Genomic DNA, 27,327 nt, shown 5'->3' with positions numbered 1-27,327 from the left:
TTCCTGCAGCCCCCTCATCATCTTTCTATTTTTCTGTTCCTCCCCATTTCTCCACCTTCATTTTTCCTGACACATGATTTGGATTAGTGCCACAGAGCTACAGTGACAACTTCCCTTATCGTGTTTAGTTCACTTCTCAACTCACTGCAAGTTAGCATCTGTGTTGTAAAGCACTGACCTTACCCAAGGAGAGGGCTGGCTTTGCCTTCAGCTCCTGGGTGGTGATCTCAAAGCCCTTTGAGCATCCTGTCTGATAAGAGGATCTCTCTTTACCTGGGGGCCTTGGCCACACTGGACACTCTAACAGTGTGATTTATCATGGGGGCTTGGGGCCACACAGTATCAGCTTGACCTTTGGAGGGGATGGAGACTAAAGAGCAACCACCATGTCTATGTGATGGAACCTCATTAAAATTCCGCACATGAGGCTTGGGGGTGGGGGGCTTCCCTGGTTGGCGATACTCCATGCATGTTGTCACATGTCATTGCTGGGAGACGTTAGCACTGCCCACACCTCCACTGGGAGGGAAAACTGGAAACTCCAAGTGCAGAGCCCTCCTGGACTCTGTCCTTAGAGGATTTCGATCTGTGTCCTTTCACTGTAATAAACTGTAACCACAAGTCTAACAGCTTTCAGTGAATTCTGTGAGTCTTTCCAGTGAATTATCAAACCTTGGGGACCCCTGAACATTGCAGCATCCACACACGTTCGCAAACTGCTGCATCAGAGGCACAACTTTCCACTTTCGAGGTCCTCTCCCATTCATCCTCTGTGACCTTTGACACTTTTATTGGCCCTCTTTTTTTCTTGCAATGCTCTCCTGCCTGGGCTCTGATGGCACTGAGATCTGCTGGCCTCCCTTCTACCTCTCCGTCCTCATTTTCTCAGTCTCCTTTTCCTTGACCATTTCTTGTGGATGCTTCTTATCACTTGTCCAAGTGATAAGTAAACACAGTGGGGCAGAAGCTCAGACCCAGATCCTTGTTGCTGCAAATCCCTGACTTGGTCCCCTGCACTGTCCCCTTGCTCCTTAGTCATCCTGACCTGTGTGAATAATTTACAACCAGGTAAACTTTAAATATGTATACTTAGTATATTCTAGTATATCTAGTATATTCTAGATATATTCTATATCTAGTATATCTAGTACATTCTTAGTATATTCATGTCCTTTATTGGATAAATGTTTTGAAAATATTTTCTCCCAGTGTGCAGCTTGCTCCAAGTTTCTCTCTGTATCCTCCTCTCTTCTCTCATCCAGGCCCACAGCTTCCCCTCTCCTCTCTATGAGGGTGACACTCAGCTTACATCTACAGCTCTGACAGCCCTTCTGAGGTTCCAGTAGCCTGATGTACATCTCTGTGTGGTATTTGAACCCCGAAGTGTCCACAAGTGAACTCATTATGTTTCCCTGAATGTATTCCTCATATCAGTCAATGGCATTATTTTGCTAGTGCAGAAGATCAGCTTGCCCTGCAGACACTTGACCCTGGTCCGTCACTGGGGTCAGTTCAGCACTGTCCCCCCACTCCTGGTTTGCAGGCTGCTTGTCCGGCTTTAGCTGGGGTTCCCATTTTGGCTTAGTTCCTGTCTCCCTGGCTTCTGACTTGACACAGCCCCAGGCTCCAGTATCAGGTTCTGCCTTAGCTCCTGATTCAACCAGGAGAGGTGCCCCATCCCAGCTTACCTGGCCTGGTCAGGTGTGGGGCACCCCAGACCATTCCTGGTAGGTCTCTGCTGCCCTGTTACTGGTCACCACCCTTCTCTCCAATCTACCCTGACTCCCCTACAACACACACACACACACACACACACACACACACACACACACACATAGAGTTAACATTTTGAGTACAAGCATGAACATTCCAAGATCTGGCAAAGCCTTTGGATAATAAAGTATAAGTCATCCCTGCATAACTAAGGAAAGTTTTCAGTCTTGGAGCTCCTACTGTGCACCAGCTGGTAATAAGCTGAGAGTCTGTTTCAACCAACATTAAAAGTACTTGGGGTGTGTTTTGTTGTTTCTGTGTTTATCAACTATTATGTTTACATTTTCTTAATTTTATTTTCTAAATTAAAAGATCCATAAAAGCAATAATCTCTATCTCTATAAAACCCTATCTCTGGGACTTCCCTGGTGGCACAGTGGTTGAGAATCCGCCTGCCAATGCAGGGAACGTGGGTTCGAGCCCTGGTCCAGGACGGTCCCCCATGCTGCGGAGCAGCTAAGCCTGTGCACCACAACTACTGAGCCTGCGCTCTAGAGCCTGTGAGCCACAACTACTGAAGCCCACGTGCCTAGAGCCCGTGCTCCACAACAAAGACAAGCCACCGCTATGAGAAGCCCGCGCACTGCAACGAAGAGTAGCCCCCGCTCACCACAACTAGAGAAAGCCCACGTGCAACAACAAAGACCCAATGCAGCCAAAAATAAAATAAATAAACGTGTAAATTTATAAATAAATAAATAATAATACTTAAAAAAAAAAACCTATCTCCATCTCGTAACAAGTATTAGCAGCCTGGAATATGTTGTTTCATACACTTTTCTGTGTTCATTCACATACAAAAGCTTATCTACAGCTCTATGCAAATTTTGTTTGCTTGTTTCTACCAGAGTAGAATCATTCTATACACATTACTTTGCAGCTTGCTTCTTCTCTTCCTTTTGACAATTTAACACAGACATTCTTATAATTCAGTAAATACAGATCTAACTCTGCCTTTTTTTCTTATGTACTCATACACACACATGCACACATAGAGAGATATACGTTTTACGTTTGCATAAATGGGATCCAAGGGATTGAAACTGGGCCCTCGGCAGCGAAACCACAGAGTCCTAACCATTAGACCGCCAGGGAATTCCCTCCAATTCTTCTTTAATCCCACAAATACCTGGAGAAATGTAGCACTCTCCTACCTCTATTCTATACCTTGCCTCCTTGTGTAGGATGTGTTTTTATTAACGTGTGTATCTATAACCAAACAGTAAATTTATAACCCCATTAGTCCTGTGCCTTCTCCAGACTAAGAGCTCAACCAATGTCTGCTGAGTGAATGAAAGCTATATTATTATTCTTCCTGCTTTACACTGGGTTAAGAGGCTCAGAGCATTAGCTAACCTGCTCAAGAACCCACAACTAAAATTCAGTGGAACCAAATGTAAAATAGATGGCTAGTGGGAAGCAGCCACATAGCACAGGGAGATCAGCTCGGTGCTTTGTGACCACCTAGAGGAGTGGGATAGGGAGGGTGGGAGGGAGATGCAAGACAGAGGAGAAATGGGGATACATTTATATGTATAGCTGATTCACTTTGTTATGGAGCAGAAACTAACACACCATTGTAAAGCAATTATACTCTAATAAAGATGTTAAAAAAAAAATTCAGTGGAGCAGCAGCTCAGACTCAGATCCCTGTCATTGTAAAGTCTGTATGTAGTTACCTACACTGTCTTCTTGTGCCTGGGTCATCCTGATCTGTGTGAACAATTTAAAATCCAAGCCATGCAAACTTTAAAATATATACTTGATATATTCTAGTTAAAAATTCTTTGTTGTATGAATGTTTTACAAATATCTTATCCCAGTCTGTGTCTTCCTTTTCATTTTCATAGCTGTCTTTTGAAGAGTGAAAGTTTTTAATTTTGATAAAGTCCTTTTTATTGATTTTTTTTTTCTTTTTATACTTCATGTTTTCGGTGTTGTATTTAGCAAACCTTTGCCAAACCTAAGGTCACTATGATTTTCTCCTGTTTTCTTTTATAAGTTTTAGTTTTCAGACTCATGTCTATGATCCATCTGGAGTTAATTTTTGTATTGATATATGGTGTGAGGAAAGGACTGAAGTATTTGGATTTTTTTTTTAATGGTTATCCAATTATTCTAGCACCATTTGTTAAAATAGATTATCTTTCTTCCATTGAATTTCCTGGTACCTTTTTGGAAAATCAACTGACCGTATATGATGCGTGGGTCTATTTCTGGGCTCTCTAATCTGTTCTATTGATTGATATATCTACCTTTTCACCAATACCACATCATTTTGATTATTGTAGCCTTATAAGTCTTGATCTTGTAATGTAAATAGTGGAAATGTGTTCTGTTTCAAAGTCATTTTGGATAGTCTAGATCCTTTACCTTTCCATATAAATTTTAGAATCACCTTACTAGCTTTCACAAAAAAGCTGCTGGAAATTTTATCAGAACTGCATCAAATCTGTAAGTCAATTTGGGAAGAACTGGCACCTTAACAAAATTGAGTCTCAGACCCATGACCATGGTGTAGCTCTCCACTAAGTCTTCTTTATGTCTTTCAGGAATGTCTTAGTTTTCAGCGTACATGACTTTCATGTCTTTTGTCAAATTTATCCGTAAGTACTTCATATTTTTGAAACTATTCTATATGGTATTGTTTTAAAATTTCTGATTGTTAACTGCTAGTGTACAGAAATACAATTGAATTTTGTATATTGACTCTGATTCCTTCAACCTTGCTTAACTCACTTATTCATTCAATAAAAAGACGAACAGGGCTTCCCTGGTGGCGCAGTGGTTGCGAGTCCGCCTGCCAATGCAGGGGACACGGGTTCGCACCCCGGTCCGGGAGGATCCCACATGCCGCGGAGCGGCTGGGCCCGTGAGCCATGGCCGCTGAGCCTGCGCATCCGGAGCCTGCGCATCCGGAGCCTGTGCTCCGCAACGGGAGAGGCCACAACAGTGAGAGGCCCGCGTACTGCAAAAAAAAAAAAAAAAAAAAAAAAGACGAACAACCCAATTAAAAGATGGGCAAAAAATTTAAGGAGAAGCAGCGTATTGGCATAGCCTCAAAGTATCTCCCCCCAACTTTTATTTATTACAAAGGGAAAAACAGTAACTTCACAGTGGAGAAAATGATAGACACCACCACCATCCTGCAACTCTGTTTATTCTTATTTCAATACAAAAAGTTTTTTATAATGGGCAAAGGATTTAAATAAACACTTTACCAGAAAGAATATACAGATGTCAAATAAGTATCTGAAAAGACAATCAACATCATTGGTTAATGGGGAAACACAAATTTAAAAACCAATAAGATATCACCACACACTCATTAGAACGGCTAAAATCTAAAAGTCTATCATATCAAGTGTTGACAAGGATGTGAAGCAACTGGAACTCTCTGACGGTGGGAATGTAAAATGGCACAACCATTTTGGAAAACAGCTTGGCAATTTTTTAAAAACTTAAACATACATACAACCCAGACATTCGATGCTAGATACTCACCTAAGAGAAATGAAAGCATATGTTCATACAAAGGCTTGTACACAACTGTTCATAGCATCTTTCGGGGAGGAGGGTAATAGAAACTGGAAAGAATCCAAATGTCCATCAGCAGGTTAATAGATAAACGAATTGTGGACTTATCCATACACTGGAATACTACTCAGCAATTAAGAGGAACAAACTATTGATACATGTTAACAACATACATAAATTTCAAAATAACGATTCTTGGTGAAAAAAGGGGGACAAAAAAGAGTACATCCTGTATGATTCTATTTATATAAAATTCTAGAAAATGCAACTAATCTATAGTGGCAGAAAGCAGATCAGTAATTGCCTAAGTACAGAGGTTTGGGAGGAAGTAAGACTAGATTGCAAAAGGGCATGAGGAAACGTTTGGGGTTGATGAATATGTTCTTGATGTGGTGATGTTTTCATGAGTGTTTATATGTATGTCAAACCTCATCAGATTGTATACTTTAAATATATGCAGTTTAATATATATTAATTATATCTCATCAAGCTATCAACATATGTATACTTGGGCTCCAGGAACCCGTAGGAACAGTGTGGTCAGCTTATGTATCATAAGATATTAAATCAGATCCAAACTAGGTGTGGGGTAGGGCAGATTTCACCAGTTGTGGAGAGGCAGGTAATAAGACAGTTATGATCCCCCTATGGGTTTCCCAAAGATAGATTCCACGTCTGGAAACGGCATCCCTAGAACGTATAAAACAAGTGGTTTCAACGTTGCTGGGAGAGATGCTAAGAGCTGAAGGAAGCAGGCAGAGTCCTGTAGTTTACTTCCTGGGGGAGGGTTTCCCTCTACCCTTGGCGAAGGGTTTTGCTGCTGCGGCAAGTGGGAAATCTTATTTTTAACTTACTCTTGAGTTTCACAGTGGAAGGTAACTCGCTTGAATCTTTCTCCATAGGGTGCCTCCAAACCACAGATTCCTGACTCCTACTCTGGTTTATTCTAATAAGAAGTAGGCTGATCCCTTAATCCCTGTTTAAAGGGCCGCTGTTTACTGAAGCCATAAACTCAGGGCAAAGGATCATAAATCACTCTTTAGCTGGGTCCAGAGCAGGAGGTGGGTACAGAACAGAATGGGCTCAGAGAAGTAAAGCTCAGGAAGCTTGTCTGTTTTCCTTGTAGGTAGACTCCTGTGAGCCCCTCCCCACCCCCACCCCATGCTGGGAACCTCCGGATCCAGCCTCCGCTCTGAGCCTGCAAGGAGGGGAGGGGGCAGTTACCTGACCCATCTCCCTTAGCCCTCCTGCCTCCAGCTGGGTTTGGCCAGGGGGAGGCACTAGTAGGAAATGAGAGGAGGGGAAAGACAGAGATTGCAGTCTCCCGGTGACTGGTTTTCTACCTTAGGTCACAATTCTTGTCAGGTGCCTCCTCTCCCATGACTAGAGCAAAGAATCCAAAACTAGGTGACAAGGCCTCCCCTAAAAACACAATCTAAGAAGGCGAAACCAGGGTTCTTGCTATGCAAATGTAGCCTCAATGCAATTCCCCTCCATCACGATGCCACCCTTAAATCCTTCTACAAAAATTCTGGCCCCGACACTCCCTCCCCGCATTCCCTTTGTCCAAACCTATTCACAGAACCTCCCACAGGACCGAACTCTCTCCGCTCCTCACTAGTGGATGCCCTCGTTGCCTCACCTACTGCTGGAGTCTCCGCATTGGTTCCCTCCCTTCCCTCTCGCCCCCATAATCCCGTCCATACAATGCCAGCTGGCAAAGCCTTCAGTAGCTCCCTAGTGCCTACCGAGGCCCACCCCCTCTTCCACTTCTCTATTGAATGTGCAAATTTTTATCAAAAGCTCTTAGTTTTTTTTTTTTTAAGTAACGGCTTTCTTTGAGTTTCAAAAGCATTTATTTTAAAAACACCAAAATTGGCATTGAACGGAAAACTTTTAACTTTCTTCAGCATCTCCGCTAAGGATCACACTTCCCTCTGCCTGTCGGTACCCTGGCTGACGACTGAGCAGGACGGGAGGGGTGTCCCAGAGCCGGGGATAAATATAAAGTGTCTGAATACATTCTGGCCAGATCCAGATGATGAGAGGTTTGGAAAGGTATCGAGAAGTTTCCAATGACCCGACCCAGCCCAGCGCTCTCTGGTCTGAGAACATTACAAAAGGGATGGGCAGGGATTCGGGGCAGGGGGAGGATAAGGGAGGAAGCAGAGGGAGCTGGGCGGGAGTCGCTACCCATGGCGGCCAGGTCCGCAACAAGCTGACCCAACCTGCGCAAGCCGGGCCTCGAGGCAGCGCATCTTGGGACTCCGGCCGCCGAGCCGGTCCAACGCGCGCTCTCTCTCGTCCCCGGCCCGAAAGGAGTAAATAGGCCAGTCCCAAGCGGGCCCGGATTCCCTGCGGGCGGTCCGACTCCCCGCCAGCTTGACTCCCGCCCACCAAGCCGGGATCTCGCAGCGGCCCCGACACTGGGAGAGCGCTGGTCGCGGGGAAGACTCAGGCGCCGGCAGGGCTGGGAGAGCGGTGCGCTGGGCGTCGGGGGAGGGGAGGGCGAGGGCAGGTCAGGACCGCCCTAAGCCCCGCCCCAGGCCCGCCCCGGCCAGGGGAGGTGGGGCCCGGTGACGGACAGGCCTCCGGGCCGGTCACGGCCCGCCTCACCGTCCCTAGGGCCCAGCCGAGTAGGGCGAGTCAAGGGGCTCTGGAGAGGGCGGGGGCGGACGGGGAAGCCTCTGGGCGGGGGCGGGGCCTCAGGAGAGTAGCATTGCTCTCAGCCAATGGGAGGCGGGAGCCGTTCCGTTAGCGCCGGATCCCAGTGGGTAGGGCGGGGCGGGCGGCGCAGAGGGGATCCCGGGGCTGCTGAGGGCCCCTGACTCGGCTCCGCGGGGCGACATGGACCGGATGACTAGCTCCATGAAGCAAGTACCCAACCCCCTGCCAAAGGTGCTGAGCCGCCGTGGGGTCGGCGCGGGGATGGAGGCGGCGGAGCGGGAGAGCTTCGAGCGGACTCAGGTGAGGACCGGGGGACCCCGGGTCGCGCATGGCTGGGGCATCCCGAGAGACGCAGTGTCCTGGAGCGGACTTGAAGGGAGTAGGAGTCCTGCAGACCCAGGAAAGGACAGAGCAAGGGGGCCGCGAGAGAGGGCATCTGGTGCGCAGGTCAGGGCGGTCAGGGAAGGTCGGGGACCCCGGGGGCACCCGGCTGGCCTGGGGAAGAGGGCAGGGCGGCTCCGAGGAGCTGACATGATCCGTGCGGCGCGACTGAGGGGAGCCGATCCCGGCGGGGCAAGGCAGGGGTCACAGGGGCTGTGAGAGGGGAAGGAACCCGAAAACGAGCCGAATGGAAGGCTTGCTCCTAGGCTGGGGAAGCTCACTGGGGGGCTACTAAGGGTAGCTGAGGCTACTGAGGGGGCTACTGGCGGCCGAGAGTGGGGCGCTGGGTCGGGGATGTGAAGGATGTGGAGCCCTTTCCTCCCCTTTCGATCGCTTCAGGGTTGCGCTGACATTCCCCCCACCCCTAGCACCCCCTTCCTTGTGCCTCTTGCTTGGCTCACACCACCCCCCAGCTGTCGGTCTCCGAGGGCCCGGCTGAAGGGGTCTGAGCGGTGAGAAGGAATGTGGGAAATGTGATGTGTGGCCGAGTTTGGAAGATGACTGGGGGCTGGAGGAGGGGGCCGGCCCGGGGGCAGGAATTGAGGCTTTTGGACCAGTGGCCCCATGCGGGTCAAGTTGAGCTGCCCTGGGGTGCCCAGAACCCTGAATTGGGGTTTTGGTTTCATCCCCCAAGATGTGCCTGACAACTAATAGGCAGACTGCCCCATTTGTCCAGCCTGAGCAGGGCTGGGGGCCAAAATTCCTCACTGTCGTCAACAAAAAGCCTCAATCCATTTTTACCTCAGAGTTTTAATGCCTTGTGTATTGATTGGACTGAATAAAGCTGACATGTTTATGGTGTTCATTGGCTCGTTTGTATGCAAAATCCATTTCCAAGGGCACAGCACCTCTTTGAATCCCAGGGCCAAAGCTGTATGGGCACATTTTTTTCTTCACTCTTGCTCTCGGAGTGGAACCTTTGAAGATCCAGTGGGACTTCCACTGCCAGAGGCTGGTTCTCCTGCTGTGTTCTGCTCCCCCCACCCCCAAATACAGTACCGTGTGAGGGAAGGGCTTTGGGGTTTTAGATACAGATGGTGAGCTCCTGAGTGTTCTATATAGAGAATCTTGCAAAGAACGAAGCTTTTCATCCCAGGGGACTTCCTTCTCGTCTTTTTCCAGGCCCTTCGCAGGTGTGTTTGGGTGATGTAGAGTAGGGAGTGTCCCCTTCCTAGGTCATCATCCTACCCCAGGTGGGATGGGAGAGATGGCTGTTCACTTCTGTCTCCCAGGGCCCAGCTGGGTTTAAGGTTTATTCTCTGACTTTGTGGATTGGACCCCAGAAAAGAAGGAAGCTACCTGTCTGCTGTGGGTATTATGGCCTCAACTAGCTGCCTGGGCACATGAGGCTTCTTGCTCCAGGAAACAGTGTGAATCTTTTTTTTTTTTTTAATGGCAAAGGAAAATAAATGGTAATTCATTCCTTCTAGAGTCTCAAATAAGTAAAAACTGGAGCAATCGAGAAATACACGTAAGACTTTGACCCATTATAGTGATAGAAATTAGGTTTATGAAAGTTTCTCTAGCTATCCAGGGACAGCCCAATAGGAAGAGTCTAGGTCAGTGTTTGCCAGTATTTTACATTCTATGGAACACTGATAATTGGCCAAATTTGACCTAGTGGCTTGTGTGTGTGTGTGTGTGTGTGTGCGTGTGTGCGTACGTGCATGTGTGTGCATGTGTGCGTGCGTGTGTGTCTGTGTGTGTGTAGTGTGGAGGGGAGGTAGAATGAATCAGGAAAAGAGAGTTTCTCTATTGTTGAAACTATTAGGGGAGTAGGAGAGTGAAGAAAAGGAAAGAGGATAATCCTAAAACCTCACCTTAGTCAAGCTGCAAAAATGTATTTTGTTTAATGACTACCTATGAAATGTATTATGAGATATAAACATGAGTTAGAAAAAAAATTTTTAATGAGTTAAGAAAACATGAGAATTAGCGACGTTAGAGTGATAATTGTAACTAATTATTGTGTTTGGCACTGTTCTAAGTACTTTATTATATTTCCTTCTTTAATCTCAGTAAGGTCCTGTGAAGTGGTATCGATAAGGACCTATGAGGTGGGTATCAGCCACATTTTACCTGGATGAAATTGAGGCACAGAGAAGTTAAGTAACTTGTCCAAGGTCACACAGCTGGAATTGATCCCAGCCTTTAACTACTACCTTGTGTGGCCTTTGAGTACTGGGCAGAACACTGGCATGGGAGCTAGAAGAGGTTGGAGTTTGATTGCCAGGCACGTGAGTGGGTGGTGTGGCCCCAGGCAAGTTGTCTAACCTTTCTTTTTATTTAATTTACTTATTTATTTCTTTCTTTATTTTTTGGCTGCATCGGGTCTTAGTTGCAGCACATGGGATCTTCGTTGCGGCACGCGGGCTTCTCTCTGGTTGTGGCGCGTGGGCTCCAGAGCGCTTGGGCTCTGTAGTTTGCGGCACTCAGGCTTAGTTGCCCCGCAGCATGTGGGATCTTAGTTCTCCGACTAGGGGTCGGACCCGCATCCCCTGCATTGGAAGGTGGATTCTTTACCACTGGACCACCAGGGAAGTCCCTGTCTAACTTTTCTAAGCCTCAGTTTCCTTGTTGTAAAATAAGGATACTACTTACGTCACAGGTTGATTGTGGGGAATTCAATTAAATAATATGAGTGAAGGCATTTTGTAAACTGAGGAGCACTGTTGCAATGATGATTGCTGTACTCTGAGGGGGAGAGGGGGCCTGAAAAAAAGCCCAAGGGCAAGTACTGGGGCGGGCTGTGATTAACTCTTCAGTAAAAGGGCAGAAGTGTTACTAGTTAATGCAATAATTACTAAGAGTGTGTGCTTAAAGTACAGGCTATGGGGGTGGGAAGGGGGTGTCCAGGGGGTGGGAGCCCTCTGAGGTCTGAACCCCACCCTTCAGCCTGAGCTAGTACTTGCTGGGTGGAGAGGAGGGACAGGGCCATTCCAGGAATGGGGAATGGCCTGGAGATGGGTGTGGATGAGACTTGTGGGCTGAGTGGAGGCAGGAGCAGAACTGGTCCCTTCCACCTCTGAACGCCTCGCACCTGCTGCCTGTCCTGTCCCCATTTCTCTGTGACCCTCACTAAACTGTGAGCTTCCTGAGGGCGGGACTGCATCTTGTTGCTCTCTCCTCTGTCCTCACATGCCTGAGGCTCATGTGAGCGGTGAAGTGGCTGTAGTCAAGGGTACAGAGTGACTGGTTGGTCCCACAGGGAGGCCTGGCCTGGATGGGGAACTCAGCTCTGGGCTGCAGGGAACATCTGTAATTACTTGATGTTCTTTCCTAATGGCCCCAAGTTCCCTCCTGGTCCTGCCTTGTCTCTACAGTCTCAGTCGGGAGCCCTGCCCCAGGCCTATCAGGGGACTCTGATTTCTCTGCCTTCCTTCCGGTCAGGCCCATTCCCCAGCTGCCTGTGCCCTCAGACCCGCCTTGTTTCCCCACCACTGCCAGCCTCTTCTGGGAAGCCTTCCCTCCTCGACTCTCCTGGGATCATCCTCACACTTCACGTGGCCAGTGTCCCTGCCAGAGTGGGGACCCCTGCCCTGCCTGCCTCAGTCCCCATCTGCAACCAGACCCCTGGTGTGTCTCCCACCCAGCCCATCACAAGCAACCTTCAGTCTCTAGGGAAATAAAAAGTAGTTCCCGCCCTCAAAAAAGCTGCAGTAATAATGATACGTTGCCTGGAGTACTTTACAGTTTATAAAGCAGGTTTTAGCCATCCTTGGGGTTGCACTGTGGTTCGGTGTTATCACCCTCATTTTATGGATGAGAGCTTGGTAACTTGCCCAGGGCCGCTGGTCAGTGAGTGAAAGGGTCAGGATTCAAACCCAGGACTCCGGGTTCCAGGTCTCAGCCCACCACACTGTCCTCAAGTCAGGCAAGAGGGCGATTCTGGAATGAATCTGGAGGGTTGCCACTCACAAACAAAATACCCTGTCTGTATTTACTTATCTGGAAAATGGTTTTCTGTATGGTTTACCTGTTTTTTCCACATCCATTTAGTGAGTACATATCATGAAGGGAACTCAGAGATGAGTAATGTAAAGAGAGTGGCCCCAGAGGAGCTCATGAGTCAGCAGGGAGGTGGACCGGCCACTGCGGGCCTTCTCTGCAAGGGGTACAGAGGACCCGTGGCACCGGCATCACTGGAGCGATTAGCGAGGCAGGACCTGCTGCATCAGAGCCTGCATTTCAATCAGACACGGAAGTTTGAGCCGCTCTGCTCTGTGGCAGGTGAATGCTGGGATCAGAGGAGTGGATGGGGCTCTGGAAACACAGGGGAAGGAACAAACCGTTAGTCACAATCTCTTGGATGGAGCCCACGATAGAGTAAAGGATCCTAACCAGTCATACACTGGGAAGAGCCAGGAACAGAAACAAATATTTATGCAGGGCTTGCTGGGTCCTAGGAACATGCTAGGGGATTTATAGCTTTTAACCTATTTAATAGCTCAGGCTCAGAGAGGCCAAGTGACTTTTCCAAGGCCACATAGCAAGTAGACAGACAAGCCAGGGCTTCAAAATCAGATGACAAGTCCTCTTATCCACATTTAAGTCAGGGGTGTTTCTGCCATCTCGTTCATGATCATCAGAAGATGTTCAACCTTCGATTAACCAGCTGAAAAATTTTAGGGTTGGGCTAGAGGGATCAGTGGGTCCCAACCCTGGCTACACAGGAATGGTTTCTAACATAAAAGGTGCTGTACCCCTCCTGTCCCCTGCTTGCTCCCTTAGTTGGTATTGAAAACTGGAAAGGATGCCGAGAGCTTGCTTTGTTTTTTCTGTGGTTCTGTCCTTTTCTGGTTTCCTCCCACTGATACTAATGAGAAAAGCCTACACTTATCACACTTACTTTTGTGCAAGTGTAAGGGCCTTGCACAAATCTCCCCTTTCAAGTCTTACAACAAACTTACAAATAGGGTTATAAACCCTATTTTACAGATGAGGCAATTGAGGCTGAGAGGGGTTAATAACCAGCTCAAGGTTCTGAAGTAAGTGACAGCTGGGACTCAAACCCAGGACAACTGGCCCCGATTGCCATCCCTGTGGCACTGCCTGGTCCCCTCCAGCTCTCCTCCTCCTTCCTCCCCTAACACTTGGGGTCCCCGAGGCTCTGTCCTCACCCACTTCTCTTTTTCCTCCTGTCCACTTCCTCTGCCCTCACTTCCATCTGATGGTTTCTGTTCTCACCTCAATGACATCGACTCTCTGACTTCCTGGCCTGTGTGACCACTTCCCATTGGATATCTGCCCCCTGATAAACCACACGTGCCCCAAACTCTGCTTGGGCTTCCCCAGCCTGTGAACGCCTGTGCCTGGTCCCCATTAGTCCCATCATCTCCCGGGCATCAGCTCTGAGCCCTCCCCGCCTCTTGCCCTCACAGCCACACTCTATTCTGTGATGTTTCTCTTGTCCTTCCCTCCTTTGCTTCTCGCTGTCGCTGCCCTTATTTCCTCCTTTGCCTGCATCGTTGTAATCCCATCCTCCCTGCCTCCCAAAGCGTCTGATGCCAGATGGATTGTCTCTAAAGCCCAGCACTGCCCATATAACTCTCTTTTTCCAGGAAACTTTGCTGGCTGCCCAGAGACCCCACATGATGTGGCACCATCAGGGTCCCTAGTCCCTGTCGTTTGCAGGCCTTAACTTACAGGGCATCCCTCCACCAGGCAGCCCCTGCAGTCTGGTTCAGGTGAGCAGGGTCCCTTAGCTACTGTATGTCCCTCCCATTCATCCACGCGCACATCTTGGCTTCCCTTCCGGACTGGAAGGTCTTGAGGGCAGGGTCTGGGTTTCAGTGCCCAGTGGGCCCTTGCATGAGGCAGGTACTGAGGCCTGTTTGCCAAACATGTGAACATACAACAGTCGGAGGATCTACAGCAGCCTGGGGGCCGCAGGCAGACCTCCACTTGCAGAGTGCTTTTCCTTTGCACATTTTGGAGATTCTCCCTCTGTCTCCTTTGATTTCCCCAATGAGCATATCTCACTAAGTGCCTGCCCTGTGTGCCAGGCCTGGGCACCCAGGGTACCATGGAAGTACATGGCCCACTAGGTTGGAGACTTCACTTAGGAAAGAGCCTGCAGGGGCTGGAAACAGAATTAGGGCTCAAGGTTGACAGTTTGAATTTCCGTCAAGTTCAGAACACTTGATAAACATTCCCAAACTATGGTCTTGGACTTCCCAGGGCTTCATTCTGCTTCAGGTCAGATCTTTCTGAGCTAGAAGAGGTTACAGGGAAGGGAGAGAAACTGGCCTAGTGTCCCGGGCACCTGGACATGACTGATGGCAGTGGCCTGCGTGCAGGTGCTGTAGTTTGCAGCGCGGCATAAGGGATGTTAGGATGAGTGCAGAGACAGGAAATCTGTCTCTGGCTCTGCCCCTGCATCTCTCATTTCAAAATGAGGAGGCTGGAAGAGATTTCTGAGGGTCCTTCCAGCTCTCAAATATTTCAGCTTATAAAACTCCTGTAAGCAGCCTTTGCCATTGGAATAAGGACACACATTTCTTCTGAGCTCTCAACTGCTCTCTTGAAAGGGGTTTCCAGTTGCCCCCTGTATGTGGAATGGGGCCCAGGTACCAGTGACGTGGGGCTCATGAAAGGATGCTAGTGCACCTTGGGAAGGGATAGGGTGTGTCCATGTGGTCCAAGAGAGCAGATTCCCAGCCCCACTTGGGCACTGAAAGGGTTCCTTGCTTGTGAGGCACTGATGAGGCCCGTTTCATGCTCCTCATGCGTGGGCCCACTTATTCCACTACCTCGGGACAAAGTGTGGGAGTGACCTGGGTGGGGCATAGGGCACAGCTTGGTGCAATGGTGCCACAGGCCAGCGGCCATTGCTTCTCCTGCATCCAGAAGGGTTGATGTCCTGGAGAGATGCCCACCTAGGAGAGGGAAGCAGTCAGCCCCACCTCCTGGCAGGGTGGGGACTGCTTCCTGTTTTCCTGCCTGGGCAGGCAGGGAGGAGCCCTGTTCCAGGCTGTGGGCAGTACAGTCTGACACTGCGGGGAGAGAGCTGGGGATTGAAGGTTCCTCTGGCTTAGCCCACAGGAAAGAGAGAAGGGATCTTCTTGGATCTGAAAGGTGGCTGCTGCCACCTCTGCTATTAGTGCTGGGACACAGCTCAGGAAGCTGGTTGGGCCGTTCAGGAAGCCAGTGTGGCCAGTTGCTTCTGATTTAACTACAGCTACCACCATGTGCAGTTTTTAAAGTACGTTTACACATAACCTCTTTTCAGCCACAGAACAACCGTGCAGGAGGTAATTTTGGTCAGTTCTCAAGTGTGGATACTGAGGCCCAGAGAGCTCTGTGACTTGCCTAAGAGCGCTCAGGAAGTGGCCCGAGGAGCTGAGACTTGAACCTGGTGGGTCTGATCTCAAATTGTACACTTTCCTTTCTATATTTTCCTCTAAAACTGAAGCCTGGCCTGGGGCTAGTAACTTAGAAAAGGTACAGAAATTTCTTTTTTTTCGCCCTAGGTCTTTTCCAAATTGACTTATTTGGACATTTGAAATTCCTCCCAGAAGATTTTTAGCAACACACGTAACTATCGAAGGACCTTTATCCAGAATATGTAAAAAAAACTTAAAAGAAAAAAAAAAAAGGACAACCTAATAGAAAAACAGGCAGGAGGTGCTTCACAAAAGAGGCTAAGCAAATGGCCAGTAACCACATGAAAAAGTGTGGAACTTCGTTATAAAGCAAGGAAGTGAAAATTGAAATTACAGTGAGATACAGGATTGCTGAAATAAAAATGAAAAAAAAAATTGACAGTGCCAAGTGTTGGCAAGCATGTGAAACAGCGAAAGCACTCATGTACTGCTGAGGGGGGTGTACACTGGTGCAACTGCATTGGAAAACAGCCTGGTATTATCCCCAAATTGAAGAGAAGCACACTTAGTAACCCAGCAAGTCCACAGCGAGCTATATACCCAACAGAAATGCATGCACATGCACCAAAAGATATTTAGAAGACTATTCATAATCATGTCTTATAATAACCCCAAACTGGAAACAGTCCAAAAGCCCATCAGCAGTAGATGGATAAATAAATTGTGATCTGGTTTCTCATTGGGATACTATACAGCAGTGAAGATGAACAAACTGTAGTTTCCCTCAACAACACGGGTGACTCTTGCAAACGTAACATTGAGGGGAAAAAAGGCAGACCCCAAAGGACAACTCTGAAGCCTTCCATTTATATTAAGTTCAAAAAACAGGCAAAGCAAAACTGGGATTTAGGGGTGCTTGCTTAGATAGTAAAACTGAAAAGAAAAAAAAAGGGAGTGATTATTATAAAAGTCCAGATAAAGGTCATCCCTGGGTGCAGGAGAGGTTAGTGATGGGTAGGATGTTCAGAACAGGGGAGCTTCTGAGGTCCTGCCATCCATCTGTTTATTGGCCTGGGTGGTGGTTTATGATAATTCGTTAAGCTTTCCATTTTTACTTCATGCAGTTTTCTCTATTTATATATTTCAGAATACAAAGGATTATAAAAAGGCTCCTCCCAGGGAGTAGGAGACGGTCTTAAGGAGGCTAAATAAGAACCTGCCATTTAGATATCCACCCACCCTTTGAGGTCTCTCTCAAACACAGCCTCCCCCGTGAAAGCACTTCTGATGCTGCCCTAGAACTGGGAAATGTTTGATGTATGAATCACGCATATACAAGCAGCACACCCTGAGCCCTGCTGTAACATGTAGCTGGGAAGTTGACACCTATCATTAGCCCACACTTAGCATGGTGCTCTTGGCTCCCGTTCATGTGTGTCTTGTGCCTACCTTCCTTCGTGGCAGACGGGCCCTCATTTCTTTTCTTTCTTTTTTTTTAATTATTTATTTATTTTTGGCTGTGTTGGATCTTCGTTGCTGCGCACAGGCTTTCTCTAGTTGCGGCGACTGGGGGCTACTCTTTGTTGCGGTGCGCAGGCTTCTCATTGTGGTGGCTTCTCTTGTTGCGGAGCACGGGCTCTAGAGCGCAGGCTCAGTAGTTGTGGCTCACAGGCTTAGTTGCTCCACAGCATGTGGGATCTTCCCAGACCAGGGCTCGAACCCATGTCCCCTGCATTGGCAGGCAGATTCTTAACCGCTGCTCCACCAGGGAAGTCCTGGGCCCTCGTTTCTCACTCATCTTTTGGTGAGTTGCCCCGGTGTCTAGCAGAGGGCTTTACACCAGCCAAAGCGCAGGATGTCTGTTAAATACGAAATGTATTAGGCGGTGAGAAGTTCTCAAAGGAGAGAATGAGAGAAGAAAGCGTGCCTCTAGGCTCAAAAGAAGACATTTGAATAAACCAAAGACCCAGGTGATAGGCTTCTGAAACACAGAACCTCAGGCTTGGCTCCTGTTCCAAAGCTTTAGATCAAGCCAGGCATGATGAGCCACTGTGAGAATCTGGGAGCTTGGAGAATGTCACCTGGGAACATGGCAGAAATGCTGACCTTCTAACAGTGGTTCTTTGAGGTCTCTGTCTGGCTGTGTGGTCCCTGGGGCCAGCCCATGGTGACAGTTCTTAGGCTAGACAGTTACTGTGTGTGTTATTATGTCTTACTAGGCTGTCACGTGTCCCCTCTCCCATACTGGCCTGGAAGCAAATACCTTCTCTGTTCAGTTTTCCTTGGATCTGGCTTAACTATTGCTATATTATTCCCTCCCATTTCCCATAATCCTTCAGAAAGACACAGGCATGAGCTCTGTGGTTTCCTCTCCGAGCAAGATCCAGATCAGCTTCCCTTGGAGTCGCAGGTCATCCCAGGGCTCCACCTCTCTGGGCTTGGCACATGGTAGAAATTCAAAAAATGTATATGTTGAGTGCCTTTTCTTTGTCAGCTCAAGTTCCTGGCGCAGTGTCTGGCCCCGAGCGACTCTTGATAAGGCTTCGTGGAATGAAGGATAAAATATTTTGGGTGAAGGACCGAATGGGCATCAACCATTTTTGGTCCCAGTTCTAAAATGTGAACCCTAACTTGCGAACCCTGAATCTGGGGTCACATGAGCACAATTGGAGCCACCAAGAGGGACCCTGAAGACACTGTCTCTCTGATGTAACCATGGGTGGTCCTTGGGGACTTCCTATTGAATGTCAACTCCCTGACTCATGCTCAGCAGTGACTTGCGATCTCCTGCTTCCCTTGAGACCCTTATTCCGGGATGGGATCTCCCTGTACAGCCAAGGCCTTGTTACTGCTGATAAGAAAAATCTGACTCAAAAAAGAAAAAAGAAAAAAAAAAAAAGAAAAACCCAACCCACCTAAACTTGGTCTCCATCTCCTGCCACACACTTGCTCATTGTCCTTTGTTCACAGTTTCAGAGAATCTCAGTTTATAAACCATCTCGGGCCGTTCCACCTGAAATTCTGCCAGTCATCCTAGGAGACCCCTCTGTTCTGCACCCCTGCAGCTAGTCACAGAGGCCTGTTGTTCCTGCCTCCTTGATTGCAAGCCGTATCGCCCCAACTTCTCCACCACCGCCTCCGCCTTCTCCACCTTAGTTCAGGCCTTCATCTCAAGCCCGAACTATTTATTGCATGGCCCACCCGGCCCTCCTGCCCTCCAGTCTCGACCCTCATGAGATCTACCCTCTCCTTGGCCATCAGAGTTTGGTTTTAAGAGGTCCAACTGTTTGTATCACTCCAGGTTTTAACAACCTCTGTTTGTTATGCGTTACTCTAAGCTGAAACCCAAGCTCCTTGTCACGGCACACAGCCCAGCTTGGCCAGCCTTAATGTTAACACCCGCAGCTCTACCAGGCGCCTTAGCGCTTTCCCAGCATAGCCCACGGCTGCTTCACTCCTGGGTTTTTCCAGGTGGCAGCATTCTCGTCTGCCTAGAACGCCTCTCCCACTTCATCCACCTGCCAAACTCTTTTCATCCGTTAAGTCCCACCCTCGATGGCCCCTCCTCTGGGAAGTCTTCCTCCACCCCTGCCCAGGCAGATTTACTGACTGCTATTTCTGTGTGTTCTGTGCTACCGTGTTAATCTGGGTGTCTGTCCCACACTGGACCGTGAGCTTCCTTATAGCTTAGCCTGCTCTGTAGGCCTCCCCAGCCTAAGCAAAGCGCTCAGTGCCCAGTAGGACCTCAGGAGATGTTTGTCAGATGAACTAATGATGCATCTTAAGGACCTAATTGTATTTGATTGTTGCGGTAACAGAAAAGGGAATGGGCCCAGTTCCCACCCCAAGGCAGGTGCTTAACACCGAGGTGAATGCATCTGATCTGTGTCACATTGGACTGAAACGAAAGTTTTGGCAACACTGGTGGGTTCAAGGTGAGCGTGTTTTAGGAGTGGAGAATTCAGTGGGAGGGACAGATTTACAGAGGTGGCTTCCGTGTGCAGGCACGGTACACCTAGAGCTAGCGGATTAGGAGCCTGATTTATGTTCTGTCGGTGGACTGATAGGTGTTGTTTCTGCAGCTCAGAAATGTGAAGTGAAATGTGGTAGGTAGAATAATGTCTCCACCATCAACATATCCACCTGTGACTATATTCTGTTACCTGGTGAAAGGGACTCTGCAGACGTAATGAAGGACCTCAAGATACGGAGAGGAGCCTGGAGTATCCAGGTGGGCCCAGTCTAATCACACATGCCTTTAAAAGCAGAGAATCTTCTCTGGCTGCCAAGCAGAAGAGAGACATGGTAGAAGGGGAAGTCAGAGCGATTCCAAGTGAGAGAAGGATTCAATGTGTCATTGCTGGCTCTGAGATGGAGGGGCCAACATGCAGGGGCCCAAGGGAAGCCTCCAGAAGCTCAGAGTGGCCCCTGGCCGACAACCAGCAAGGACATGGGGACCTCGGGTCTCGAATAGCAAGAAATTGAATTCTACCAACAACTGGAGTGAGCTTCAAAGCGAATTTTCCCCAGAGCTTCCAGTAAGGAATGCAGCCTGCTGACACCTTGATTTTAGCCCAGTGAGACCTTGTTGGACTTCTGACCTATGGAACTGTGAGATGGTGAATGGGTGTTGTTTTAAGCTGCTAAGTTTGTGATAATTTGTTACAGCAGTGATAAAAGCTAATACAGGATGGTAACAGGTAACGCATGCTCCAGGGCAAGAAGCCCAGCGGAGCCTGGGCCTCGCTGCACAGACAGGCCATGCTTTTAAACCTAGAGGAACACTTGTTATTTCATCCATGCTTGTTGTGGCCATAGATAAAACAGTGGATTTCCACGCTTGGCACTTATTCACAGGTGTTTTATCCTGGAAAAAACAATTCAGCAGCCTTTTCGAAACATTCTTTCCTGCTGGGCCATGGAGTTCTCTGATGCAATTCCAAGTTCGAGGATCATAGATGTAAGTTACTTAGCCTTAAAAAAATTTTTTTTTTTGATCAAGTGCTGTGCTGTCTCTTAAAAAAAAAAAAGGCAGGTGGGAAATCCCAGTGTTACTATAGGATCCTGATGGTGTCTTTGCTCGAGGGAACTGACTTAAAGGCAGGAAGCACAGGTGGGAATAAATGAAGGGCTTCCCTCAGGGTGGGCCTGCTGTGTCCTGAGACTTACTCAGGTTCGCTGGTGGTCTGGAATGTTCCCGTATCCTTGGGCTTAGCTGCAGAGCAGCCAGGAGGTCCTGGAACTCTGGATTAAGAATTGGGAAGCCTGGCCTCTCCTGGCTGTGGTTCTCTCTGTTCTGCCATGTTCCCTACCCTCTATAGGTCTGTGAAGTGAGGCGAGGGGGTTGGATAAGATTGCCCCAAAGGCTAAGAAAATTTAGATTCCTTGCAAGTGTAGTTACTGAAGCAACAGCCCTGTCAGAATTGACTGCCTTCTAACAACACCTGGCCATTGTTACCCCAGCTTTTGGTTCTCAGCTTCAGACGCTGAATTCTGTTTGGCTTTCCCCTGGATAATCTTTCCTCCTGGATAACCCTGGCTGCACTTAGTTTCTATGGGTAACTTCTTCTGCGTTGGTCAGATGGATCTGTCCCCCCACCAAAAGAACTGGCCTCCCAAAGTCACTCAGAAAACACCCAGTGAGAAGCCCTTTGCAGTTGGTCACTTCTTCCCAGGCATCATCTTCTGTCTTTTGCTTAGAACGGCCAGGTACGTCTGCCCAGGCTGAGCACTGCACAACTTTGGAAGTGTCTTTTGATTTTCACCTTCCCGGTGGTAGCCCATCAGGCCTAACTTTGTAGCATAAATTTTTTTTTCCAGAAAAACTCTTTGACACTGAATCAGAGGCCACATGGAGTGTCTGTCATGATGCCATTGCAGTGAACCTGAGGCCCGACCTATCAAATCTATTTGATTTAGAGAATGTTAGAGCCAGAAGGGATGTGCGAGATTCAAGCTAGCAGCTACAGATGTGTTTCTTTAAATTTTACAAATAAACCTGAAACCTGTGGCCAGGGCATAAACACTGATTTTCCACAGTCTCCACCACTCCCTGTTGTCTTCTGCCAGCCTGCTTCATGCTTTGACCTTACCTCCCTGGTTCCTGTTGTTATCTAGATATGGCCTCTGATTCAATCCAGTTTCCTAAAGGGAAATGAAGATTAGAAAAGAAAAATAAGGTCCATACTGCAAGTGAGTGTCCAAATTTGAGGCAGACCCAGTTGTGTCTGGGTCTGGGTTGTGCCCCAAGACTCTGTAGACGTGATGAGCATGGGCTTTAGAGCCAGACGGTTTACCTGCCTGGGGTCCCAGGCAGCCCGCTTTACAGAGATGCTGGTGGGCATAGGTTAATCTGGATCAATGAAGTAGAGATTTGTTGAAAAAGCATCTACAGTAATAAAAATACCTACCTCATAGGGTTGTTGAAAGGATCAAATGACATAATACATAAAAGATGCTCAATGCGTTGCCTTCCACGTGGTGAGCACTTGGAAATATCAGCTCTTATAATTATTCTCTTACCTGTACTTAGTAACATCTGAGTTTGGGGGTTAGTGCACTATTTGGCACAGAGTGTAGGCACATGGCTGTTGGATAAGTAAATGGATGGGTCTTGGTCTCGTTTGTCTGCTCCCTGATGAGGCCCGGGTTGAGGCTCATCTAGACGAGGACCTACACAGGGAAGTACCCGGGTTTTCAGGGGCGCCGTTTCAGAGGGTGGTGTGCAGAACCACAGGAGGAATTACCCGGAAATCTCAGGAGGTGTTTTCCTGGACCATGACCTGAACACATCGGCCTGCCTTTGCACAGGATCTCGGGTGAACCGCCTGCTTGGAGGAATCTGCATTTCTGGTTCTAAGGCCTCAGGAAAGACATTGAGGCACAAAGCTGGCTCAGAGGTGACAGTTAAGGTGACAGAGGGCATGCAGTGAGAATTGCCCAGTCTGGAAAGACAGAGGCTGAAGCAAGGATGCAGACGGGAGAGAACACAGGCCCCCAGGGCAGGGCATGGGGTTTGGGTCGAGGCTGTACCCATGACTAGTTGTGTGATTTTATTTTCCTTAAAGGTATACACGTACAGGAGGTAAGAGTCAGTTCCACAGGCTTGTTACCAAAAACCAGCAGTCTCCTGGCCCAGTTCTTTCTCCCTCCCCAACTATTTCCTGCTTAAACTGCTTTCATTATAGCCATTAGTATGAACCTGCCATTACATAAGAGAAAGATCTCACTTTCATTAATATAGGTGCCTTCCATCCCTTGACAATCACTTTCCCTTCATTGTCCGCCCAGAGTTTTAACTCTGTACTCAGTGTCAACTTTATCATGACCCTGTCCATGCTAGGGACAGCTGAGCCCCTCCTATATATATATTTTATTAATTAATTAATTTTTATTTTTGGCTACATTGGGTCTTTGTTGCTGCGCGCAGGCTTTCTCTAGTTGCGGCAAGCGGGGGCTACTCTTCGTTGCGTTGCGCGGGCTTCTCATTGCGGTGGCTTCTCTTTGTTGCAGAGCACGGGCTCTAGGCATGCGGGCTTCAGTAGTTGTGGCACACGGGCTCAGTAGTTGTGACGCAGGGGCTTAGTTGCTCCGCAGCATGTGGGATCTTCCCAGACCAGGGGTTGAACCCATGTCCCATGCACTGGCAGGCAGATTCTTAACCACTGCGCCACCCGGGAAGCCCCCCCCCCCATATTTTGATATACGTTCCTGCATGCATTTTTGTTATTCTTTGTTTCCTTGGGTTCATCACTGATTTATCTAGGACCATCCCTCCAGTGTGTAAATCGCCACCTACTTAATACGGTACGTATTGTCAGTTTCATCATCCTAGGGTCAAGTGAGAATGCGGATGGGCAGGGGCTTGGTAAGGAGTCAGAGATGACCTAGACCGGGGATAATGGCTGCAGTCCGGAACTTTCTTTGCAAACCTCCAAACTGGACAGTAATTATAGGGTAAATGAAAGGATACCTCCCTGTGAAAAGAGTGGGGAACTAAGGCACATCCAACCCAAGAGGCAAAATAGGCTACACGTGTTTCCAGGTCCATGAGGAGTTTGGATCAAGTCATAGATGATGTAGCTGGGACTTACGAAGGAAAGTCTGAGCAATTAAGCATGTCCTTATGTCATCGAGAACAGCCTGCATCTCTCCCAGACCCCTGCTCCAGGAACAGCTGAGCCTAGGAGTTTTGAAAATTTATTTTCATTTATTCTGAGTGCCAGTTGAGTATATTTAGAATGTGTTTTGTCATGGAAAACGGGGAATGAAAACCAAGTGATAGGAGACTCTTAAATGTCAGGGGAATTAGGCCTCAGAGTGAGGGGGCAGACTGGCTGTGAGACGCCCTAAAGCTCTGTTTCCTCATTTGCAAGTTACTTTACATAATAGTACAGGCCTGCAGTCTGTTATCCCCACAAAATCCCAGAGGCTCTGGAAACCTAAAGGTCTTTTCAAAGTTTGGTACCCGGCCTGTTCTTGTCTGGGCCTATTTATAGTCTGCTATTTGCCCATCTTAGAACGGATGGTCATACAATACGCTGCAAAGATGTTACCGTGTTTGATTAGAAGGTGTTACCCAGACCCCCAGATTCCCAAACACACCAGCCCCCAAGCGTTTGGGATGAGGGATTGTGCCCTGGAGTGCCCGCTCCATTGTGTTGTTGGAAGGATCTGAATACGATACCTCAGATGGAAGAGATGAAACACTATGCCAAGCAAATAGGAGGTGCTCAATAAGTAAATGTGAGCTGTTATCCTTATTATTCATTGGTTTTAGAATCACACTTGTAGAACTAGGAATAATTATATTAACATCCAAGTCCAACTTCCTATATTCAGTCAAGATCATGATGAATTATTTTAAATTAGAAAGACTTGAAGTAGCAGCTTGGTGTGTAATAGCATGATCCAAAGACAGAACTGAGTGCAAATCCTGTCTCTGTTACTTACCACCCCTGTGACCTTGGGCAAATGCCTTAACTTCTTTGCCTCAGTTTTCCAATCTATATAGTGGGGGCAGTAATACCTCTCGAATGGGTTTGCCCTGAGGATACAGAGAAAGTCAGAGAGGGCAGTGTATTGAAATGAATGACGATGTAGACTGACCTGGGCACATCACCTATGTGGCTTTCTTGCCAAAAGTGCATAACCTCAATTTAATCATGAGAAAACATCAGACAAACCCCAATTGAGGGATGTTCTACAAAATAACTGAGCAGTCCTCTTCAAACATGTCAAGGTCATGAAAGACCAGGAATGACTAAGGATATGTGACAATTAATACAGGCTGGGATCCTGGATTGGATCCTGAAATAGAAAGAGGACATTGGGGGGTGGCGGGGAGGGATAAAATAGGAGTTTGGGATTAACATATACACTACTATATATAAAATAGATAACTAACAAGGACCTACTATGTAGCACAGGGAACTATACTCAATATTCTTTTTTTATATATATATAAATTTATTTATTTATTTTTGGCTGTGTTGGGTCTTCGTTGCGGTGCATGGGCTTCTCATTGTGGTGGCCTCTCGTTGTGGAGCACGGGCTCTAGGCACACGGGCTTCAGTAGTTGTGGCTCACGGGCCTAGTTGCTCCACGGCATGTGGGATCTACCTGGACCAGGGCCTAAACCCATGTCCCCTGCATTGGCAGGCGGATTCTTAACCACTGCGCCACCAGGGAAGTCCCAATATACTCATTATTCTGTAATAACCTATAATGGAAAATAATCTGAAAAAGAATATATATATATATATATATATATATATATATATAAAATAACTGACTCACTTTGCTGTACACCTGAAACTAACACAACATTGTAAATCAACTATACTCCAGTTAAAAAAAAAGAGGATACTAATGGAAAAACTGGAGAAATCCAAATTAATTTTGTAATATAGTTAATAATATTGTACCAAAGTGAATTTCTTCATTTTGATGATTTTTCCTATGGTTATATAAGATGTTAGTTAATATAAGGGGAAGCCAGGCAAAGATGTACAGGAACTTTGTACTATTTTTGCAGTTCTTCTGAAAGTCTAAAATTATCTCAAACTAAAATGTTAAAAAAAAAAAAAAAAAAAAGAATGGCATGTTGCTTGGCAAACGTTAGTCAGGGCTAAGTAAATGTGCATTCCTCGCCTCCCTTGGGTCATCGTGGAGACCCCGGAGACCCCACATGCCGAGGGACAGGACAGTGGTGTCTGAGGAGGGAAAGTGTGGAAAGTCTAGGTTGCATTGGAGGAGGGAGCAGATCTGGTGCCTTTTCCAGAGAGGATCTGCTCTGAGTGCCCCAGGTCTTGAAGGGAGAAATGGCGTAAGACCTTTGTCTGCAGTCTGGCAGATGTACTTCTGTTGGCCTCCTTCTGCTGCAGACGGCCTGGCCCACGTAGTTAAGCACTTAGCAGTCAAACAAGCTTAGCTCCAGCTCCAGTTTGGTTGCTTATCTTGGGGGGGCCTTGGGAAAACTCCTCATCTGGAATAGAGGGTAATGTACTGACATCTGGGCTCAGTGAGTGGGTTGAATGAGAGGGCCCGGAGCAGTAGACAGTGCTGGTGGTGGTTTCCCCTCCCCATGAAGCCTTACTGAACGGCCCCCGTGGAAGTGCCCATCACCTTCCAGGTCCCCCACAGCAGTCACTTTGTGTCCCTCCAAGGGCCCTTTCTAGGGACACCCTTCTAAGTCCCATGGTTTGTGTATCTTGTTTGCCCCATGACTTAGAGCTTTTGTAAAGCTTTGCACGTGGGGAAATGCACAAATGTGGTTAGTAAATGAGTGGGTGAGTGAGTGAATGAATGAATGAGTATATGAATGAGTCACTGAATGAATGAGTGAGTGAATGAATGAGTGAATGAGTGAGTGATAAATGAGTGAATGAGTGAGTGATAAATGAGTGAATGAGTGAGTGAGTGAATGAATGAGTAGACTGATCTCCCTCCTGCCTCTCTGAAAGAGGACTATGTACCACATTCAGTTATCGGCCCAAATACTTGCCTGGTGTCAGGCTGTTCTCTCGAACGACTTTGGTGGTGTTCAGAGCAAACACCCTTTTATTATGGTTTTTCTCCCTCTATCTTGGATGCCAGTCATCGCTCCAGAAAAAGCAGTCAACTCCTTTCTTACACTGTTTGAACATCTCCAGCTTTAAAGCTCTTTGTCAGTGCTTCAGAATTCTCCAGGCCTCTCTCCTTGTTGCTGAGAACTTTTTGCCACAGGAAATCAGGCTCATTTTAAGGGCCAAACAGTCACTAAATATAGCCTCCTGGCGCAGATATTTAAAGAGCTGCGTTGATGATGTTATGTCTGAAGAGAGAAGAAGGAGAAGAAAATAACTTTTTTTTTCTTGATAGAAGAGTGAAGTTATACCAGATTTTCTGTGGGTCCACAGGGAGCAGAGTGCGGGTATGGTGTCAGTGTCTTAATTATGAAATCACCGGCTTAGTGCTTGGGGCCAGGGAGTCATTTCTTGTTAATTCCTTGTCTGTATTTAAAACTACCTCCTGTCCTGGAGAGTTACCTCAGGCGAGTGTGCCCTCCCTGTCAAGCCGGGCACGTTGCGGTGGGCGGGGGGGT

The 27,327-nt window shown here is 47.6% G+C and overlaps 1 protein-coding gene across 2 annotated transcripts in view; it reads left to right on the top strand.

The window, feature by feature from the left end:
* The first annotated feature begins 8,122 nt into the window (after positions 1-8,122).
* The window catches only part of HIP1 (huntingtin interacting protein 1), a 156,005-nt gene continuing 136,800 nt past the window's right edge, over positions 8,123-27,327 (top strand). For both annotated transcript variants that reach the window (XM_007468793.1, XM_007468794.1), the window contains exon 1: positions 8,123-8,277. In XM_007468793.1, coding sequence (XP_007468855.1) covers positions 8,158-8,277 — 120 coding nt within the window. In that variant the 5' untranslated portion in view covers positions 8,123-8,157. The remainder of the gene's footprint in view (positions 8,278-27,327) is intronic.

The sequence above is a fragment of the Lipotes vexillifer genome, unplaced genomic scaffold (assembly GCF_000442215.2).
Source record: "Lipotes vexillifer unplaced genomic scaffold, Lipotes_vexillifer_v1.1 scaffold12, whole genome shotgun sequence".
Taxonomy (NCBI): domain Eukaryota; kingdom Metazoa; phylum Chordata; class Mammalia; order Artiodactyla; family Lipotidae; genus Lipotes; species Lipotes vexillifer.
Note: the sequence above shows the minus strand (reverse complement) of the source record. Positions and strands in the feature narration are given on the sequence as shown.